The following is a 22,406-nucleotide window of genomic DNA, read 5'->3' as shown; positions in this document are numbered from 1 at the left end:
GAATGCCGGTTGTCCTGATAGTAATATAATAAAATAGAATACTTAAAGAAGGAAAACTGCGTTTTCTTTTTAGGCCAATTTGGAATCCGGATTCCTGAGTCATTTATGTGTGAAACCCACTGGGTGGGGCTGAAAGAAAAGTACTGGACCATTGCAGTCCTTTTTGTTGTCGTTTTCAAACTGCATGGTGCTCTGCACATCTTACCTGGGGCTGCAGATAAGCCTGGCGAGTGTGCAGCTGAGCAACCCCCCCAAGCCCACCCTTCTGCTTCTGCTGTCCTGCAGCTCTGTCCTGACCCCTCAGTCTTGCCTCAGGATAGCCAGAGAGGTAGTCCTTAGTAGAACTAAGAGCTTCAGGATCTTAGTTCCCCAACCAGGGATCGAACCTGGGCCCCCAGCAGTGGAAGCACACACAGATTCCTAACCACTGGACCACCAGGGAATACCTCTTTACATTGGAAATCTACTTGTTAGCCGCACATTCCCAGGCTTTCAGCGCCCTTGGACCCTCGGGGCCAGCACCAAGGGCCTGGAGCCTGATCAGAACGCCTTGTTCTGACTCCCGGGCTCCTTTCCTTGCGAGAGAGGATGGCCGGGACAGTGGAAACCATGAGCAAGCGGTTTTGGTGCGTTGTCAGCGTGCCTGCAGCGCCCACTCTGAATTTTGCTGGACACAATGGTTTATACTGGAGAGAACCCTTGAGGGGAGGAGGAGGCAGCAAGGCTGGGTGGAGGCATGCTGAGTAATTGTTCCAGACCCACTGTGAGCAGGCGCTTTGCTTGACAAGAGGGTGACTAATTGTGTCATTAGAGTGTATTCTAGAGTGTATTGAGCAGGGCTGCTGTATTCTTCCCAAGAAGCACTGAGCCCCTGCTGTTCTTGCTGCCCTCACATGTGGTGTTGGCAGGTAGGGTTTGGACTCGTGCTGATGTGTTAGCTTTGCTCCCATGTTTAGGATTCTCTTGGGAACAGGAGACATGTAGGGGCTATTCTCAGGCTGCCACTTGCTCTCAGTCAGCGCTGCTCCTACAGCGAACACATTGGCCCCTTTTCACCCAGAGGCAGGGTCTGGACTGAAGTTTAAAATGTCCTTTATGGACTTCCCTGGCGGTCCAGTTTGGGTAAGGCTCCACATTTCCACTGCAGGAGCCTGGATTCAGTCTCTGTTCGGGGAGCCAAGATCCCTCATGCCAGGCAATGCACTCGTGCGGTGCAGCCAAAAATTAATTAATGAAAAATTTAAAAAGTCCTTTAGTAGTGCTCAGTCATCTCCTGATCTTCCAGATTACTGCGCTTCTGAAAGAAGTTTCTACAAGGCCTCTAGGCTGTCAGCAATATGTCTAGGTAACGGGTTTTGTGGCGGCTTAAAAAGCAGCCATCTCTGCCTCTGCCTGGGAGAAAGCGAGTCTTGTGAGGGGGAGCAGAGGCTTTGAAGGACAAGGCGCCTTATGGAGGCTCAGGTGTTGGGCACAGACACGGAGCTGAACCCAAAGCACTGCCCGAGCGGATGACAGTTGAGGCTTCTGTGTCCTTCCTTTGTCTCCATGTCCTGACCTGACATGATCCAGGCAACAGGAGAATTAAGTCTGTTTTCCTCCCTTGGAGGTCTTGCCCTTCCCTTTTGGGTTCAGGTCTCCAGCCTCTTCTGAGCTATCAAGCCCTTGTCGACTCCAACTGTGTATAAGGCCCAGGACCAGGTGCTGGGGACACAGATATCAGCTGTTCCCTCTCTGCCTTGCTGCCACTGGGATTACCCTGGAAGAAGCTGCTAAGAAACTGTCTGGAAATGGACTTGGGCACTTTCAAGAGCGGGTCCCAGGGACTTCCCTGGTGGACCAGTAGCAGGGACTCCAAGCTCCCAATGCAGGGGGCCTGGGTTCAATCCCTGGTCAGGGAACTGGATCCCACATGCTGCAGCTAGGAGTTCGAATGCTGCAACTAAGAAATATTAGGAAAAATAAAAAAAGAGCAGGTCCCAGTACTTTATTCTGATGACCAGGCTGCCCCGTCTTGGAGAGCAGGCCGGAAGGCCCGCCGGGGAAAGTAACTCATGTCTGGGTTTGGGGCTGCCGTCAGCCAGCCTCCGGTCTGTCTGCCACTAAGGGAACAGCAGCAGCGGGAGAGCAGGCGGCCAGCCCCAGCCCGGCCCCAGCCCAGCAGAGCAGCACTTAACTCACCTCTCCCCTCCCCCCTGCTTTTTCCATTAACCGAGCCCCTTCTAATCCAATCATCTTCCTTCCCAGCGAGGCCTGGGAGGCCCCGGGGCAGCTGCTGCCCAGGCTCACAAAGCTGATTATTGAGAAGCATCCAGAGCCCAGGGAAGCCGCCTTCCGCTGTGGCTGTGGGTCATGGGGAAGCGACCCCAAGGTGCAGGAAAATCGAGTCACATGAAGGCCCTCGATGGGCCGGGAGGCTGAGCAACCGCTGAGGGAAAGGGGGTTAGATCAGGCAGGCCGGGGAGGCTGAGTGGAGAGCAGTGTCGTATTATTAAACCGCCTGTCATTTCTCTGAGGAATTAGTGTGGGAGTTGCAGGGATGGAGGCGGGTAAGCCCACCGTCACAAAGAATTATGGAGAATGATGTCAAGACAAAAGCTGGTCCCTTGTAAGGCCAGGAAGCGGTGCTTTCTGGTGCTGAGGTCGTTGTTGTTTAGTTGCTTCAGTCATGTCCGACTCTTTGCAACCCCATGAACTGTATAGCCTACCAGGCTTCCGTTGGAAGCCGTTGGGTCTTCCAGGCAAGAATACTGGAGTGGGTTGCCATTTCCTTCTCCAGGGGATCTTCCTGTCCCAGGGATCGAACCCGTGTCTCCTGCATTGGCAGGCAGATTCTTCACCACTGAGCCACCTGGGAAGCCCACAAGGTACAGGTTAGGATTTAGGATTTGCAGACCTCTCACCTAAGGTGAGATGTGGCTGTATCATAGGATGCCAAACAGTGGTCATGGTCAGAGGATCAATGTCACTCAGTACTAGTGGAGTCGAATCGCTCTGTCTAAGCCAGGACTCAGATATCCTGGTGCTCAGGCCCTCAATCTGCTCAGAAATGGAGAAGGGACTTCCTCTAAGGCTACTGGCCAATGCAGCAGGCAGGGAGACGCTTAGAGATTGAAGGAGACTAAAGAGACAGGAAAGACAAATGAAATACCTGGTCCTTGATTGGATTCTGGATGGGGTGGGAAGCTATAAAGAATATTTCAGAGATAAATGGATCATGTTTCAAATGAATGATTTATTAGATCATTTTATTGTATCAATGCTCACTTTCTTGAGCGTGATGCCGGCATTGTGATTATATAGAAAAATATCCTTGTTCTTAGGAAGATGCATGCTGAAACATCTAGGGATAACATGTCATGATTCAGATAGTCACACACACACACACACACACATGTCATGGATGTGTATGGAGAGAGAGTACAGAGATGGAAAAATGTTAACAATTGGTAAATCTAAGTGAAAGGGTATAGGAGAGTTCATTGTATTCTTCTCTGTAGGTTTGGGACTTTCCAACATCCACTGCTGGGAAAGAGGAACCTGATGGGGAATTTCTCAGGAAAAGACTTGGTGTTTCGGGCACTCTGAGGGTGCCGATTTGATTGAGCTGCACAGCCTCCTCTGTCCTCACCATGCAGCTTGGCCCCTGTTCGCCTTTCTGAAGTTATCTTGCTGTTAGGCCCATCTTGATACCAGCCTTGTCACCACAGGTCTGTCCCCCAGGGTGTTTGCAGAGCACCACAGGTCAGCCCCCTCTTGACCTTTGTTAATTTTTTTTCTTTATTGTATTTTCTTTTCTTTTTTGTGTCCTGAGCTTCGTGATGTCAATGTAGCCCCACTTTCTGTTTTCCTAACAGAAGTCTGTTTAGTGGACGGCCAATTGGGTATCTGGCAGTTGTTCTTACCACTTTGAGTCTTGTCCTTTGGTCCTCTCAGGCTCCTATGACACAGAGTACTACTATAGATTGGCTGGTTTAAACAACAGACATTTAGGGACTTCCCCGGCAGTCCACTGGTTAAGAATCCATGCTCCCACCACAGGCAGTACAGGTTTGATCCCTAGTCAGGGAACTAAAATCCCGAATGCCCCATGGAGTGGCCAAAAAAAAAAAAAATTAAACAACAGACATTTATTTCTGCCAGTTCTGAAGTTTGAGGGGTCCAAGATCAAGGTACCAGCAGATTCGGTTCCAGATGAGAAGCCACTTCCCAGCTAGCCAACTGCTGTGTCCTCACACAGCACAGAGAACACTCAGGTGTCTTCCTCTTCTTCCAAGGGCCCTAATCTCATCATGGGGGCCCCAAGGTCATGACCCCATTAAACCCAGTTGCCTCTCGAAGGCCCCACCTCCAAGTACCATCACACTGGGGGCTCAGCATATGAATTCCGGGGGATACAAAACAGTCTGCAACAGATCTAGTGATTTTCTGGGGGTGGAGGGACAGAAATAATCCAAATGTTAGCAAATTGGTAGAAGTAAGTAAGGGAAAAACGCTGAACACAGAACAGGAATAGTGGGACTTCCCTGGTGGTCCAGTGGCTAAGACTCCACATTCCCAATGTACGGGGCCCAGGTTCCATCCTTGGTCAGGGAACTAGATCCCCCGTGCACAACGAAGATCAGAGATCCAGCATGCCACACACAACTAAGACCCGGCACAGCCAAATAAACAAATAAACATAAATATTAAAAAAAAACAAAACATGGCAATAGTGTCTTCACACTAATTACAACAATGTACATCAGCAGAGGATGAGATGGTTGGATGGCATCACTGACTCAATGGACATGAGTTTGAGGAAACTCTCGGAGTTGGTGATGGACAGGGAGGCCTGGCATGCTGCAGTCCATGGGGTCACAAAGAGTTGGACTCGACTGAGCGACTGAACTGAACATCAACTAAACAAGATGACGTAGAGGGCTGTAAGCAGAGTTCGACATTAAGTAGTGTAAAAGGGTAAGTTTTATAAAGTTCTTTGAAAGTGAAAGTGAAAGTTGCTCAGTCCCATGGGACTCTTTACGACCTCATGGACTGCAGCCTGCCAGACTCCTCTGTCCATGGGATTCTCCAGGCAAGAATACCGGAGTGGGTAGCCATTCCCTTCTCCAGGGGATCTTCCCGACCCAGGGATCAAACCCAGATCTCCCACGTTGCAGGTGGATTCTTTACTGTCTGAGCCACCAGGGAAGCCCAAAGTTCTTTAAGCCCATAATTTAATTTTTTTCATACGAGAAAGAAATTGGGGCTTTCCTAATAGCTAAATTTTGTTCTTTCTTTCATCGATAGAGTTTTGTTTGCATGTGGAAAATGTAGCTGTCAGTTAAATTTTTTCTGCTTAGTGGGAAAAATTCCTAAAGAACATACCTTAAGGAAAAAAAAATAAGTGCCTGGCTTCAGAGAGTTAGAAATAAAACATTGAACGTGCTCACTTTTAGACAGCTTCTTTTCTGTAGCCCTTTCCTTCCCGGACCACAATGTGGGAGGGCTGAGACCAACTTAGACCTCCGGTGGACATTTTTTCTGAGAAATGCCAAGTCCCTGGTGGCCAGAGCATTTCTGGAACAACCTGAGTCTGACCAGACTCGGTTTTGCCCTTGCTGAGGACAGATAAATGGAACAGGAGTCGGGAAACGTCCTCCTATCAGGCCCTGATGCACAGACAGAGCTGCTGGCTGCCATTCTGATACCTCCCTGCTTGGTGCGAACCAAAAAGGAAGGCTAGGATGCTAATAGCAAGCATTCCTTCTCTCTGGCCAGGGAGGTGGGCGCATGGGTCACTTTCTCCTGGCCACAGTGAATAGCTAAAGAATAGCCAATGAGATTGAATGTCCTGAAGGAAATTCAAATGCGAGAATTCAGGGAACTTGCTCATCTAGTATTTTTGTCTTTGAATAGCCTTGGGGACTTGGGGAAGCCCCTTAACTTTGGGTCTGTGTTTTCCCATCTACAAAATGAAGGGGTTGCGCTAAAAGGAGGTCTGCAATCCGGGACTGTTTGCTTTCTAGCCATCAGCTCTTGTTTCATGACCTGGGTAGCGAGCAGGTGTGTGTGCGCACATGTGTTTAATATCTTCTGGTTTTAAAAAAAAATATGTATTTATTTATTTGGCAGTGTCGGGTCTTAGTTCTGGCGCTCAGAGTCTTCGTTGGTCACGTGGGATCTTTCGTTGTGGCGCACGGACTCTCTGGTTGTGGCACACGGGCTTACTGGCTCTGCTGCATGTGGGATCTTAGTTCACTGACCAAGGATCAAACCCAAGTTCCCTGGCATTGCAAGGAGGATTCTCAACCACTGGACCACCAGTGGTGGTCTCTGTTTAGCATTTTCAAGTTAGAAATCCTTGCAGACGCTGTAACCATTTGGTCGCGCTGACCCTGAGCCTGGTCTCAGAAAGGGCCTAGTTCTGTGACCTTGGCATTAACACTCTCCCGGCCAAGCTCTCATTTGCTGAACATTCAGAGTCTGAGATCAATGTCATGACAAGAAAATACCTCCGGCCCAGTGGCCTCCTGTGAAAATCAGCAAGCCTGCTCTAGGGTCAGACAGTCTTTTGTCTTTATTCCTCATGATCTAAAACTGGTTTCCCTTCCTTGGGTAGAGATCTTAAAGGCTGGCCATCTGTGTTCTGTTATTATCCTTGGAGTTAGTCATGGTCAAAATTCTTCAGCCTGGCTTTCCCCACACAATGATCTCATTTCTTCTGACCCTCTCAGATTTGGTCAGACTGATTTGATTAGTCCCTTGATTTTCCTCCCTGTCCTTGACCTTCTCTGTTAATCCTGAAATGTAGAGATGAGAATTCAACCTAATTCTCACTGATTGAGGGTCTGGTAGATGCCTGATTGCTGCCTCAGGGTTTTTTTTTTGTTTTTTTATGAAGCTTTTGATGTCCTCTAAATCCTATTTGTAGGAATAGTGCCAAAACCCGTTAATCTGATAGGATTGAATCTGGCAGGCTGATGTCTGAGCCAGACAGAGTGTGTTTGGGGCTTGTGAATGTGCCCTTAATTGGGATCTGAGGTCAGAGTCCAGGATGGTCCTGTGAGTCTGGACGTTTGACCACACCATCCTGCAGGCTGACTCCCTGTGCCCTGGGGCGATATACAAGTTCTCAATCTCTCTCTCCCTCTCCTCCCACCCCTGCCACTTGAGTCCCTGGATTACCCGATGCTTTCCTTTCCCTAGAAAAGCTCATGCTCATAAATATCAAGTGGAGGACTCACATCTTGGCCTGGGCCACCCCTGCCGCCTCCTAGAACACATTGGCCAACACAGGCCTCCTGGTCAATAACTGCTGATGCAGGACTTCCATGGTGGTCCAGTGGTTCAGAATCCACCTTCCACTGCAGGGGGGGCTTGTGTTCTATTTCTGGTAAGGGAATTAAGATCTCACATGTGCCACAGGCAACTAGGGAACCCACGTCTGTGAGTGCTCAGTCATGTCTGACTCTTAGCGACCCTATGGACTGTAGCCCGCCAGGCTCCTCTGCCCATGGTGATTCTGCAGACAAGAATACTGGGGTGGGTTCCCATTTCCTTCTCCAGAGGATCTTCCTGACCCAGGGATCAAACCCAAGTCTCTTGTGTCTCCTGCATTGGCAGGCTGATTCTTTACCACTGTGTCCTCCCACACCGCAGCAAAGATCCAATGCAGTCAAAAATTAAAGTTAATTAATTAATTTAAAAATAGCTAAGGATGTCAAAATATATACACCCAGCCCAGCACCATCCCAGCGGTCTCTTGGGCATCTCCCTTGCCCTCTCTAATGAGCACCGCAGATAGCAGATCCATTTTCCTGCATAAAGCCCCTCAGTGGCTCATAGAATAAACCTCACTCTCTTACTTGGGCCCCTGAGGCCCAGCAGGACCCCACCTCAGCCTCTACTTCAGCCACCCCCCTCTGCTCAGCCCACACGCCAGGCCTGGCGGGCCCTCCCTGGCCTAGATCTTCACGATTGCTTCTCCTCTTCCAAGTCTGTGTCTTTGACCACCTTGGCGGATATGAATTCCCCCCACACGTTGTCCCATCCGGCTGGCTTCCTTCCTTCTTAGCGCTCTGCACGGGCTGAGGTCATCTTTTGTTTCAGCCTGCGCTGTCGGCCACGGCGGAATGTCAGTGCGTGAGAACAGGGTCCTTGCCTGCCATGTCCAGGGCCACTTCCCCAGCTCCTACTACAGGCTCGGCGGACACTGGCACCCCAAAAGTACCTGCTGAATGAATAAGCTGCAATAATAACAAAAAGACAAGGAAACTCTTGGTTCCTGCTGACAGGCAGGCTCTGCCTCCCTGTAGAACCGCCCTGGGCAGCAGGAGTCTACGACTCTCTGTGCCCAGGGCCTTGCGTGCTGCCTGCCTGCAGAGCATCCCTAAAGTCATGTATTATGCTCCAAAGAGGCAGACGGCTCTGTAAGCTAGTGATCTCCCCGATGTAAGACAGTTCAAACACGGATCGGATAACTGGCAATTCATCAAAGGTTTGATCAACAGGCGTTTTCTATTGGGTAGAAGCCACATTAAATCAATGGCCTTCTAACATTTTTGAAAAAGAGTTATTCATTTATTTTTGGCTATGCTAGGTCTTCCTTGCTGCACGCGGGCTTTCTTCAGTTGTGGGGAGTTGGGGCTTCTCTCCATTGCCATGCGCAGGCTTCTCATTGTGGTGGCTTCTCATTGTGGTGGCTTCTCTTGCTACGGAGCACAGGCCCTAGAGCTGGAGGGCTTCAGTAGTTGCAGTTTGTGGGCTTTAGAGCTTGGGCTCATTAGTTGTGACACATGACAGGCTTAGTGCTCCATGGCTTGTGGGATCTTCCTGGACCAGGGGTCGAACCCTTGTCCCCTGCATTGGTAGGGGGATTCTTAACCACTAGACCACCAGGGAAGCCCGCCTTTTTTAAGATTTTTTTAAAAGCCTCAATACCTTTTACCCTCTTCAGTCTTATACAGAAGAAGTCCAGTGCATGGAGGAAAAGTGGAACTGCTCTGGGTGGTGGTGGGGGGGTGGTCTCAGCCCCTTGGCCCCTCCCTCTTCCCTGGCAGTGGTCCCTGCAGCAGTTCCACATGGCTCCAGGGCTCAGCCAACCGAGGGTAGAATAACTGAGCTCAAGATCGTCCAAGTTGGATCCAGTGATCTCAGAAGACCCTGTTCAGAGGAAGGAGGGGGGCTCAGGGGTGAACTGCCAAGGACTGGTCCATGCCTGAGGCTGTGGTCCCAAGGATGACACTGTGTTCCAGTCCACCCTCTCCCCACCAGCCATGCAGGGTAGGTGGGAGGGGCAGCACTTCCCAGGAAGCTCTTAGCCACTGACCTCACTGAGTCTGGAAGCCAGAGAGTTCCGAAAGCCAGGGGATTTTTGGATTGAACGTGGCAACCATCATTGTGGGGCTTTGAGAAGGAAAAGCATGATAAGGTCATCACTTTAAGATATCCTCAGAAGAGATGATTGCAGGAGAGTGGACTGCCTGTGGTGCCTATGATGGCACTGAGTGATTGAGGCAGGAGCGGGGAGAAGGAAGAGGTGGATCCCAGATGGCTTTCAAAGGCAGGCAGAACGGATTCAATCCCTGGTTAGGGAACTGAGATCCCACATGGCCACATGTCATAGAAAGGAAACAGCAAGTTGGCATCAACATTCCCAGGCCATGATGAAGAGTCGAGATGCTGTGACCTCAGGGGAAAATTGGACAGGTTGAGAGGGGCTAGTTTGAAACATGAGATGTAAGTTCCTTGTCACAGGGGATGAGCCTTTCCCAGCTGCACATGTGGAGCTAGCCTGAGTGGCCTCAGCTTGGAGCTCTCATCTGGAGGCAGGGCTGGCAGAGTTGTTTTGATGGTGCAGGCAGAGAGCAGCCTGGCCGTGACCTCTGCCGGCCCGTCCTCCCCACCCAGCACCCGCCCAGCACCAACGCCCCGGGCGCTGGCACCGGCTCTGCTGCTGTCTCGGCTCACCCCACAGCCAACGCTCCCCTCTGAGTGCCGAAGATGAGCAGGCTGACTGCCTGATGAAATCCTCCTGGAAGGAGTGCCAGCAGTGTCGAATCCGCTCCCGCCTGAGTGGGAGGCGGGAGGCAGCCCCTGAGCCTTGCCTGTTCTCAGGGCCCCTCTCAGAAACCTTCTCCGGTGACCGGGCGGTTGATTGGCCTGTCCCAGGCTGCGGGCAGGGTCAAGGGATGCTGTGGGCCCCTGAGAGCTTCCTATTATCTCGGTCTTTGCCTCCAGCAGGGGGACAGAGGGACAGGCATCCGCAGGGGAGCTGAGCCTCCTCCATGCCTGCCTGGTGGAGCCCTTGTCCTCCAGGTTTAAAATCAGTCCAGATTAACTGGGAGAGGGGTGGGGATTGGGGGTGTAAATGCAGCTCAGGTGGGTGGTCTCAGGGTCCAACAGACCCTGTTTGCAGGACCCCAGGGCAGACTCACCTCCTTAGGCAGAAAGAGAGACAGACAGACAAAAAAACATCTGTCTCTGCAGCCATCTCTCCCTATCTCTGCTCCACTTCAGCCTGTGTATCAGCCAGGGCAGCCATAAATGGCAATGAGCTGTCTACAGCATGTGCCTCTGGCTCCTGGGGGCTCCAAGAAGCCTCCTTCCGAGCCCCTCTGTGCCCTACAACCTCCTACCCATCCCCTCTGCCACCCCTCCCCTCTTGGCCTCTGGGGGACCCCCGTCTTGGGTTCCTAGCCTTGGCAAGACTGTCGGGAGGCCATCCCTCCACCTGCCTCCATTGATGGAAAAGCTGAATTAGAAAAGTAGCTCAGGGACTTCTCTGGTGGCCCAGTGGTTAGGACTGTATGCTCCCAGTGCAGGGGGCATGGGTTCAATGCCTGGTTCGGGAACTAGATATATAGGCTTTGGTATTTGGCCACCTGATGCAAACAGCTGACTCATCGGAAAAGCCCCTGATTTTGGGAAGGATAGAGCACAGAAAGAGAAGAGGGCGTCAGGGGATGAGATGACTGGATGGCATCACCGATGCCCTAGACATGAACTTGGGCAAATTCTAGGAGATGGTGAGGGACAGGGAGGCCTGGCGTGCTGCAGTCCATGGGCATGGAATCACAAAGAGTATATATACTCTAAGTAGTCTCTAAGATGCTGGTCAGTGAGCTGACTGGGGTGTGGTCTCAGCCTCGGGCCTGCTGTGGGGGACCAGCATGGATGAACCCCTGCACTCAGTGCTTCCTGCCTCCTGTCTGGCCAGCACATCCCCATGTACTGCTCCCAACTGCAGCTCTTATCTTCTTTCTCCCCATTTTTAAATTCCCGGTGGCTCCTCAGTGCCTTGTCCCATGTGAGTTCTCTGGTCCGGGCCCTGCTTTCCTGGCCTCCCACACCCTCCCTGCGGTCACACCAGACGCCAAGAAGTCACTGAAAAAGCCGTGATGTTCCAGGCCTGGCCAGCTCTTCTCAGACCCAGCTCAGGATTCTCGTCCCTCCTGAGGCCTCCCCTGCACCACTCGGGCTCAGCTGAGCTCTCCTCCTTAGCCCCCACCCAGGGATCGAACCTGGGCCCAGAAGTGAGCGTGCTGAGTCCCAACCACGGGACCACCAGGGAATTCCCAGTAAAATCCTTAACTGAAACAAAACCTTTGACGTTTTGCACACGGTCTCACTTTATTCTTTTCCTTCACTGTTGTGCACATAGCTCACCATCTTGAACCGCAGAGCACTGGACTGAGGCTAAGAGCTCCTACCTCCAGAAGGGCTTCCATCCTTGTCTCAATTGCTCTCTTTCTGAAACCTACCCCTCTTATTGTCGGTATCAGCACTTTTGGTTTTTTGGGTTTGCTCTGTTTGTTTGGGGTTATTTTTTGGCCACACGGCATGGCTTGCAGGATCTTAAGCTTTCCAACCAGGGACTGAACCTGCATCCTCTGCAGTGAAAGTGCTGAGTTCTAACCACTGGACTGCCTGGGAAGTCCCCAGCACTTTTGTTTTTCTGCTGGGTACACACTTTCTATAAACTAAGGGCAAAATGCAATTGAATGATATTTTTTAACCTTTTTTTTTTTTTTCAAATAATGGAAGCCTTTCCATTATTCTGTTATGTAAAAGCCCAGTAAGTAACCACCTCCCTGGAGCAGCCCCCACTCCCCACCCACCACTGCTGAGCAGCTGGTATGTCAAACAGGCAACAGCCTCCTGGCAAAACTTGAGATGTTCTGGGCTTGCAGAGCGGGATGTGAGTGGACAGTGACAGTGGTCAGGACTCTGGCTGTTGGTGACAGAAACTCAGCTCAGGTGAGCTTTCGTGGAACCAGGATTTAAGTCGCTCACGTACAGGGTAGGCTGGGGTAGAATGACCTTGGGGCAAATCACAGCCAGGGATTCTCCACACAGTGACCCTGGGTCACCCCCAGCTCCCAAGCTCTTAGCTCTGGGACCAGAGGTTCCTTGTGCCCAAGCAGAAATCAGGCCCATGGTTCATATCCGCCTGTCAAATCCATCACAGGGCATGGCAGGGGTGGGGTGGTCTGACTGCCTGTCTGGCGGTTCCCACCAGGACCACAGGCTTCAAGGAACACCTTTTGAAAGAAGGGGGTTTCTGTTCAGGCAGAAAAGAGTAAATAGCCGATTCAGCAGTGTTTTCCAAACTTCAAGTCTCACCATAAGAAATCTATTTAAATTGCACCCACGTTTATAAAGTCACAGAAGCTTTTTAAAACGGTATCTACCTCTATCACACATACGCACACACCACTATTTGTCTTTAATTTAATTCTGGGATACAGGGTGCCCCCAAAGTCTTGTGCAGTTTTAAGTCTTGATAACTTAAGAAGTGTAAATGCTACAAATCTACAAAACACATCGGTTGAGTATTTACTTATTTAAATTCCTTTTATACTTAGTTTCCTGACATTTGAATGCTGTGTTTTTCATTTTAAGTCTTTGTAAGTGCCAGAATCCAGACAGACAGGGCAGCTAGAGGAGTCTCCTCTGGGCACCTCAGACACCGGGTTGACCTCCCTTGAGGTCACGTCCAAACTGTCACGTGTGCATCCAATCCCATAAGATCACAGGGCTGAAATCACAAAGGCAATCCCATTAGTCACTGACCATCCACCCATGAATGTGTTTTCAAAGTCTGAAAATCAACTAGAGCCACTGGACAGTGGTATTATATGAGTTTGGATAAGAAACATGAATATATTTTAAATGTAAACAACCCTTCAAATGTCATTTTGGGGTATGTTTGGAGCATTTGTGCTCCTAAAGTTATTAAATTTTAAAACCATACTGAAACATTGGCTGCACATTTTAAAAATACTAGTAGCAACCTCTAAATTGCTTTTATGACCCACCAATGGGTCACAGCCAGTTTTTTTTTAGATTTTTTTTTTTTTGACATAGGCCATTTTTAATGCCTTTATTGAATGTGTTACAGTATTGCTTCTGTTGTTTACGTTCTGGCTTTTTCATGGTGGGGCATGTGGGATCTTAGGTCCCCAACCAGGGATCAAACCTGTACTCCTTGCATTGGAAGATGAAGTCTTAACCACTGAACCGCCAGGGAAGTCCAGTTCTAAAAAGCGGCACACTTCAAAAGTCAAGAGCAGAATTCAAATGTAGACCAGCCTTTCCCCAAGGGAGTGTTGGCAGGTCAAACGACGCTGTGTCCCTTTGGGCTAAAGAGGTCTGCATCAGTTCTTGAATTGCCCCTCTTGCGTGGCAGTTATCTGGGTTTATATCTTTCCTACTGTTGGATGGTAAGTTCCTTCACAAAGGGAGTGTGCTTACTTTTTTGTTGTTTGTCTTTTAACCTTCGTGTCCCTCGCACACAATAGGAGAATTGGCCTCCTCTCTAGTCTTGATATTGGGCTTATTTCTGGGCTCCAGCTCTGATTAGATTCACCTGTTTTTTTTTTTCTTTTCCCCTTCTTTCTTTTCTTAAAGGAAAATATATGTATAATAGCCTCAAGCTCACTGTTCAGCGAGCCCTGTGTAGCATTTTAAAAGTGCAGTTCATGTGTATTATTAGAAAATCCAAATGATACTGAAATGGGTAAGATGGAAGGAAAGGCCGCCCCCACCAGCTCCTCTCTCCAAAGGCAGTCTCGGTTAATGGCATCTTGCGTGTGCTTCTGGAAAGCATTTTCTCCGCATTTACGAGAGTGTGTGTGTGTGTCTCAGTCGCTCAGTCACGTCTGACTCTTTGCAACCTCATGGACTGTACCCAGCCAGGCTCCTCTGTCCGTGGAATTTTCCAGGCAAGGATACTGGAGTGAGTTGCCATTTCCTTCTCTAAGGGATCTTTCTGACCCAGGTATTGAAACCGTGTCTCCTGCTTGGCAGGCGGATTCTTTACCACTGAGCTACCTGGGAAGCCCCAGATGGTGCTGAGCTGCACGTAAACTGCTAAGTGGAGAAGAACCAGCTCCCGCCTCCCACCCTGCTCCTCCTAGAGGCATATTGTGGGGTCCAATCAAGAGAGAAAGTTATAACAAGAGCCCCGAGGGATACTTTTTGGGTTTGCCACTTACAACTCCTTTTTTTTTTTTTTAATATTAATTATTTTGGCTGTGCCAGGTCTCAGTTGCAGCATGTGGGATCTTTTAGTTGGGGGACTTGGGGTCTAGTTCCCTGACCAGGCATCGAACCCACTTCCTCCAGAGCACAGGGTCTTAGCCACTGGACCACGAGGGGAGTCCCATGACTTGCTGTTGGACTTGTGCAAACTTTGTCTCCCAGCTTAGCTTGCTCTGATTTGTCCGGGAGCCTCCTGCCCAGTTTGCAGAGGCTGCGGACCGCTGGACCCTCAGGGCTCAGAGCCTGAAGGCCTGAGTCTGGTTTGTCAGCTGTGCTGCCTCGTCCCCTGTGGGGCAGCCCGTTCACGTCTGGGCTCCCCTCTCCTACACCTGCGTGCTCTGCCCTGTCTGCTGCTGGGCTTCCTCGGTCCCCTCGTGCCCTTCAGTCCCTCAGCTCCACCACCTCCTTCTCATCCTCCAACATTCCTGCAAGTTGAAGTCACTCCTTCCTCTCCACCAAGGCCATCCCGGGACATTCCTTCCAGCCTGCTGTTTATTTTGTCCGTGCGTCCATGGGAGAGAATTGGGCTGAGGGAGGTGGAGTTCCAATTTTGGGAAAATGCGATCTGAAATGGTCAGGGACGGAGATGAGGTTGGAGGAAGCAGAGATGGAGGCTGTGAGCGCAAACACGGCTGCTCTGTGATGCTCGGCCTGGCCTGGACTCCAGAGACCCCACCAGCTTTCCTCTCTTGCCTTTTGGGTTTTGTTTGGTTGGTTGGGTTTTTTTTTTGGCCGCACTGGGTCTTTGTTGTGGCACATGGGCTTTCTCTAGTTGTGGCACACAGGGACTTCTCTCTAGTTTTGGCACACTGGCTCCAGAACGTATAAGCTTAGTTGCTCTGCAGCACGTGGGATCTTAGTTCCCGGACCAGGGATCGAACCAGCATCCTCTGCATTGGAAGATGGATGCTTAACCACTGGACCACCAGGGAAGTCCCTGGTGCCTTTTGTTCTACTCACTATAGTGGGAGGTGGGAGTTGCTCAGTCCACTTATCAAAGTGGCACCCACCACTTGACCCACCTGGAAAAGGCAAACGAGCCAAAGTGTCAAGGTCAAAAACACGGGTCCTTGGCCTAGAGTCTCCCCCCATCATCTCGGACAACTGGCACTCACACTGACACCCCTGTTTCCACCTGCTGTTGACCGTGGCCCCTTCTCAGGACCTTTCAACCGCGCTCGAAGGACAGTGTGGGTGCTGTGCGTGATCAGGCTGTCTCTGGGCAGCCCCTGCCTCTCCCTGAGACATCCTGTCCATGGCTGCCCCATGTCCCCGAGGTGGTCACCCCCTCTAGTCCATAAGCACATCTCTCCTAACAGCAGATCCAGGGGTCAGGTTGCTTTGACCGAGGGGTCAAACACCAAATGATGGTATCAAAGAGTAAACTGGGTGCCTGGACACTGACCCTTCTCCTTGTCTTGCAGGAAGAGGAGCAGGAGCTGGACGGTGAGGAGGGTCCACCGCACGCAGGGCCTGAGGAAGAAGACGGTGAGTGGGACCCGGCCTCCAGGTTGCACGTTGCTGCCCCGGGAGGCCAGCATTATCACCTCTGGCTGTGGGGGCTGGGCTTTGCCGTGGTCTGTTGGATTCCCCAGATGAGGATTCAAGTGGCGGGATGAGGGGAGTGCATGGAGGGGGAGAGGGTGGAGGAGAAGGACTGAGAAGCTGGGTCTGATGCAACCTGGAGAACACTGAGGTCGGAGCCTGCTCCTCTCTGACCCCCGCCTTCCTGCACCCATCTCCCTGCCCCCCTGCTTCGCTCTTTTGGCCATGGCTTTTCTATCTATACAGTACGCGTGCGTGCATGCTGAGTTGCTTCAATCGTGTCCTACTCTTTGAGACCCTATGGACTGTAGCCCACCAGGCTCCTCTGTCCATGGGATTCTCCAGGCAAGAATACTGGAGTGGGTTGCCATGCCCTCCTCCAGGGGATCTTCCTGACCCAGAGATCAAACCTGAGTCTCTTATGTCTCGTGCATTGGCAGGCAGGTTCTTTACCAGTAGCACCACCTGGGAAGCCCATCTATACAGTATGAGTGGTCTGCAAATACAGATGGCCCATCACTGACCTTCTATTTCCTGCAATGCCTAACTCCCTTCTCATCCCCACTTTGTGCATTTCATGTTTCTCTCACATACCTCAGACCTATTTTACAGAGACTAAAGCCACTTACAGGGCTGCCTCTGGGGTTCTGCAGGTTAAAGCTCCCTGGAGAGGAAATGTCTGATTTCCAAGCAGCTCTAGCTGACCAACCAGACCTGTGAGGCCATTGGATCCTAGGTGGCCGGGGGAAGAGACAGGTAGTGGCCAGGACCCTTGAGGAAATGGACCAATTCAGATTTAACTGGGTGGAAGGCAATGTGTTTGCTCTGGGCACCCACGAGGACCAGCGGCCCCAGACAGATAGGACGCAACACAGGGTGGGGCCTCTGCTGGATCTGTCATGTTTTATTTCTTTATTAAAAAAAAAAAAGGAAGAAGAAGAAGCTGAAGCAAAAATAGCAAAATGTCAGCATTGGTCAAATCTATATGGCATGTACACCGAGGACTTATTACTTGCTGTACTTTTGTGTATGTTTGAAATATTTTAGGCTTTTTTAAAAGGGGGGACTGTTGCTGTGATTTTTAAGTCAACAGCTGGCAGGGGCCCTGGAAAGAGAGGGCTGCAGGAATGCAGTAACCGGGGCTGGTGGTGTGGGCCGGGAGGCCAGGGTTGGGCTGGGACTGAAGGAGGGGGAGTGTGACAAGGCTTCCCCCACCAGGAGGCCCTGCAGGAAAGGGCCTTGGGTTTCTCTCCAGACAGCTTTAGAGGAAGGGGGTGGGGCAGGAGGCTGCGGGGGGCGGGGTTTGGGTGGGGGGAACATCAGCCCCTTGCTGGGGGCTCCCCTCCCGCTGCTGCTGGTTCTCTTGGATCGTCTGCAGGAACCACGGCCCTGAGGCCTGTCCCTGCCACGTATTATTGGATCCTATTAGTGATTTGGGAATGCAGAAGGCAAAAGCCGAGGCTGCTGGTGGCCCCGGGGGGCCAGGACAAGGGGAGGCTCAGCAGACCCCTCTTCTGGAACACTCTCAGACGTGCAGCCCCACACCCCGCTGTGTGCAGGGTCACCGGGCCCTCTCTCCTTATCTGACTACTGCTCCTGGACCTTGCCCATCCCCCAGGCTGCCTCCTGGCAGCCCTCTGGAGGCCAAGGCAGGAGAAGTGTAGGGCCCCAGCTGTCAGAAGCACACAGGAGAGGCCCCCAGGCCCTCTGCAGTGAGCAGTTCCGCTTGCTAATTAATTAGTGTTTGCCAAGGTGCCTTCCCTAAGTGACTGCGTGGATTCACTGAAGACAGCACGAGGAAGTCTCCCTCCCTGGAGGGCTCTCACGTTGAACCCCTTCCTGGTCTAGCCGCCTTGGATGTGGCTGTGTGTCCCTCGGTCACCATATGGGATTAAGCAAAAGCCTTTTCAAGTGGTTTGTTCTCTCCAGCTCAGGACCCGCCCCACAGATTGAAGCCTTGAGCAGTACCCAGCTGGCAGCATTTTTCTGCTTTATGTTTCTAAAACATAGCAACACTATGACCTTGACGTCGAGGTTAATCGGTTTTGTCAGTTGCCTCTTCCAGAGGTCCAGAAGCCAGCATGGCCACGAACTCGTTCTGAGACTAGCTCCGTGTGATTCTGCCCCTTGGCAGGTTCTTTCCTGACCACCAAAGATCCCCCGCCCCTCAAACGGCGGCCCGGAATTCCTCAGCTTGGCTCCCAGATCCCCGGATGTCGCAGTCCAAGCCCTGAGCTGTTGGAAGCTCCCCGGATGTCGCAGTCCAAGCCCTGAGCTGTTGGAAGCTCCCGATGCTGCGGGCCCTTGGCTCATCAGCCTGAGCTGCGCTCAGCCTGGAGGGGAGAGCAGCTGATGGGAGCAGGGTCTCCAGGGAGCGGGGTGGGCTCATCTGGTCTCAGCACCAAGCCCCAGCCCCAGCTCACCAGGAGGAGGAATGTGCTCTTCATTCATTCAGCAAGTACTACAGAATGAATGATGAGCCAAGTGCAGAGTGAAGAGCAAAAAATATTCAGCTGGTCTCTGCATTTCCCATACTCAATTCTTTATACCCTAACGGAAATGTATTAAGGCCTCTCCTGGCACTCCGGCTCCTCATCCCATGTCCTCCTGTCCCCTTGTTCCCTGACACCTGGCCTCACTGGCTTCCTTGCTTTGCTAGATCCATCTCCCCAGACCTGCAGCATCACCTGAAAAGCCCTTCCTGACAGCCCTCCCCTCTGCCATTAAACTTCTAAGCAGCCCCCTCCCCACCTTCCTCTCGCCTCTCGCTGTCCTTTGCTGAAGAGCTCTCAGGACCTACTGCAAACTCTGCTATTTTGATTACTCATCTTTGCCCACTGTATGGTTTCTTCCCTGCTAAGCCCCCAGCAATGAATGAAGAACAAATTAATCCCTGTCCAGACGTGGGGTGAGACGAGTGCTCAGCCCTGGGGGCCAGATTCTCCTGCAAAGTCAGGTTGTGGTGAGAGCAAACACTGCCTCCACAACAACCCCCGGGTTCTGAATTTGCGTCCAGAACTTTCTTCCTTTGGCCCAGAGAGAACACGAGGCTCAGAAGCTGCAGCCCTTTCCTGCCTGGAGCCCACGCCAGCCTGTCTGATCGCTGGGGACAGCTGCCAGCTGGACACCATCCGGGTGGCCCCAGGGCAGGATGTGGAGGTGCTTGAGATCCCTGACATTTGAGTGACATAGAACAGAACTGAAAAAGAAGACATCTGTGTGGGAGGGCGATTTGCTGGTCTCTGCATTTACCATACTCAATTCTTTATACATTAACAGAAATTAGATAAGACAAGCTGTTCAGTCTCAGTCCCCCAGGCTGGCCGGAGGCTGTCTGCCTTCCACTTGCTGAGCTGAAGGACCATGTAAAGGCACTGCTTCCCGAGGGAATGCTCTCCACTGGACACTCAGCCGGGAGAATGCTCACAGCTCTTTCCTCTTCTGCCCTGCAGCCTTTTCCCCATATCACACGTGCCTGTTTTTCTCTGTCCAAACCCCCTGGTATGCCCTCCTCAGGGCTCTAGAACTGCCCTTCTATACATTCCAAAGCAGCTACAAGGTCTTACGAAGGCTGCTCTGGGTTTGGCAAACATGGGAACACCCAGTCAGTAATAAGTACTTTAAAATATATATGAAAGTGAAAGTCGTTTAGTCATGTCCAACTCTTTGCGACCCCATGGACTATACAGTCCATGGAATACAGTTCAAGAATTCTCCAGGCAAGAATACTGGAGTGGGTAGCTGTTCCCTTCTCCAGGGGATCTTCCCAACCTAGGAATCAAACCCAGGTCTCCCGCAGTGCAGGTGGATTCTTTGCCAGCCACCTGGGAAGCCCAAAATATATATTATATATATATATATATAATATATTTATTTATTTATTTATTTAATTGGTGGTGCCAGGCCTTAGTCGCAGCATGTGGGATCTAGTTCCATGACCAGGGATTGAACCCAGGCCCCTCTGCATTGGGAGCTCAGAGTCTTAGCCACTGGACCACCAGGGAGGTCCCCCTAAGTACTGGTTTTAATGACCTATTTAAACATGCCATGGACAAGCCCACATTATCCCTTGTCCCATTGTGGGCTGGATGCGTTTTTTGTTTTTTTAGATTTTTAGTCACCGGTGGGAGGAGGGGCATAGAAGGGGCCTGCTGACATGACGCTCCTAGACGGCAGGGCGGGCACTCTCAAGCCCAGGAGACCCAGGACCTCGGCAGGAGGGTTGCCTTCTATACCCGGGACCCAAGGAGAAGCAGGGAACGCAGTGCCCGGGCACAGCCTGCTTCCCAGAGATAAGTGCCCTCTGTCTGACCGTGTAATGAGTGTAGCAGCATTGGGGAGGGAGGATCAGGATGGCGGGGGGGGGGGAAGCCCTGGGGACAGCTGTTTGGCCAGAGCCCTTGAGGGAGAGGGGCTGACAGGCAGCTCTGAGGACGGCCCAGCCTGGTCTTGGGAGAATGCCTGTGTGCTTGCTAAGTCACTTCAGTCGTGACCAACTCTGCGACCCCATGGGCTGTAGCCCGCCAGGCTCCTCTGTCCATGGATTCTCCAGGCAAGAATACTGGAGTGGGCTGCCATGCCCTCCTTCAGGGGGTCTTCCCTACCCAGGGATCCAACCAGAGTCTCCTGCATTGGCAGGCAGATTCTTTAACACTAGCCTGGGAAGCTCCTTGGGAAAATGGATGGAATCAAATGGCCTGGGGGGGCTGGTGTGTGTGTGTGTGTGTGTGTGTGTGTGTGTGTGCGTGCAGGTTTCATTCTGGCTGCCTCATCCGTGTGTGTGTGTGTGTGTGTGTGTGTGTGTGTGTGTGTATGCAGGTTTCATTCTGGCTGCCTCATCCCTGGTTCAAGTTCATTAAAAGAGTTCCTGAGTGGAAGGGGTGTGGGGAGATCCTTCCAGGCACAGGCCTGGGGTGGGTATGGGGCCCTATCTGCCCCTCTTCGAAGCGAGGAGCCCTCTTTGGCCCACGTGGTTCTTTGGAAACTAAGGAACGGAAAGAGGACTAAACTTGGGGGAGAGCCTGGCACCCTAACCGGCTCTACTGGGTATCCTCTCTGCAGGGGGTGAGGCCTTCTCCTTCAAATACAGCCCTGGGAAGCTGCGGGGAAACCAGTACAAGAAGATGATGACCAAGGAGGAGCTGGAGGAGGAACAGAGGTAGGCCGCCCGGCCCTCCTCGGGCCTGCTCAGCTTTCTGGCGTGCCCGTGCGTGCCTCTCTGCGAGCCCCCTTCATTGTAGCGGGGAGAGGAGGCGGGCCTCCCACAAGCCACGCCCCCACTGCCCCATTTCCGTTTTAGGGTTTGTTTTTTTTTCCCCCTGTCCTGGCTCCATTTCCCCCTAACAGTACCCTTGGGAAACTCTGGAGGAGCGGGGAGGGCGGCCGACCCTTTTCTTGTCCCTCCCACCCCTCCCCCACCGAAAGGGAGAAAGCGAGATGCTTGGGAAGAGCCTGGAGCAGATCCGGCTGTTCACGGTACACAGAGAGTTCATGACAAAACCAATCCATCACTTCAGGACAGAGCACGATTCTTCCTGCTCATCCGCTTGGCAGCCAAGCGCCCCCGCCCTACCCCGCCAGCACCCTCCAGCTCCCCCACCTCCACCCCCGCCCCAGCACCGGGCCAGCAGTCCTTTTTTATCTGTTCTGCTCCATGGAGCTCTGAGGCAGCTGCAGCCCCGGCAGCAAACTCATTTTTAGAACCGAGCTCTTCCCCCTCCCGTCGCCAGCCGGACACCCACGCTCACCCGTGGGCTTCCCTCCTAAGGAGCAGCGGGACAGCGGGGACGGGTCAGGGGAAGAACCGGTGGTCTGACACAGGCCAGCCTGTGGCCTGGGGTCCTTTTGGTTCACGCACACATCTAGTAACAAATGGGGGCGTGTTTCCTGAGCCTGGTAACCCAGAGGGGCTGGGCGATCACTCCCCACTGGCTCCTGCAAGCTACCTTCTAGGGTCAGGAACGGAGGCTCTGTTATTCCAGGATCTAGATTCCATTATTTCCAAGCCACCCAGCATCGCTCAGGAGTCAGAAGGTGCTCTGCGCACGACAACCCCCTTTCCCCTCCTGGAGCTGCCGCCAATCCTTGCAAACCTGGCCCGGAAGGCTCTTCACCGGGGGGCGGAGGGGTGGCAGGGTGAGCCCAGCCTGGGGGAGAGGGCCCCCATTCCTTGGTGCCTACGCGCCATGGCCTCTGGGTGTGACCCGGTTTGCTGCCTTTATATTTCAGGATTGAGCTGACTTCTGACCTCACTTCCCTGTAGCAACTTCCTTAGGTCCTGAGCCACAAATATTCTTGCAAATCCTTTTGGTAAGGAGATTGACTTCTTAGATTAGTGG

The 22,406-nt window shown here is 52.0% G+C and overlaps 1 protein-coding gene across 1 annotated transcript in view; it reads left to right on the top strand.

Annotated features, from left to right (window-relative positions):
• MXRA7 (matrix remodeling associated 7) overlaps positions 1–22,406 on the top strand; it is a 31,299-nt gene that overhangs the window by 714 nt on the left and 8,179 nt on the right. Inside the window, exons 2-3 of the mRNA XM_081575561.1 lie at positions 15,948–16,011; positions 21,130–21,226. Of these exons, the coding sequence (XP_081431687.1) occupies positions 15,948–16,011; positions 21,130–21,226 (161 nt within the window). The remainder of the gene's footprint in view (positions 1–15,947; positions 16,012–21,129; positions 21,227–22,406) is intronic.

The sequence above is a fragment of the Giraffa tippelskirchi genome, chromosome 3, assembly GCF_054371585.1.
Source record: "Giraffa tippelskirchi isolate mGirTip1 chromosome 3, T2T-mGirTip1v1.2.pri, whole genome shotgun sequence".
In the NCBI taxonomy this organism is placed as follows: Eukaryota; Metazoa; Chordata; class Mammalia; order Artiodactyla; family Giraffidae; genus Giraffa; species Giraffa tippelskirchi.
This window is presented reverse-complemented; position numbering and strand designations above follow the sequence as displayed.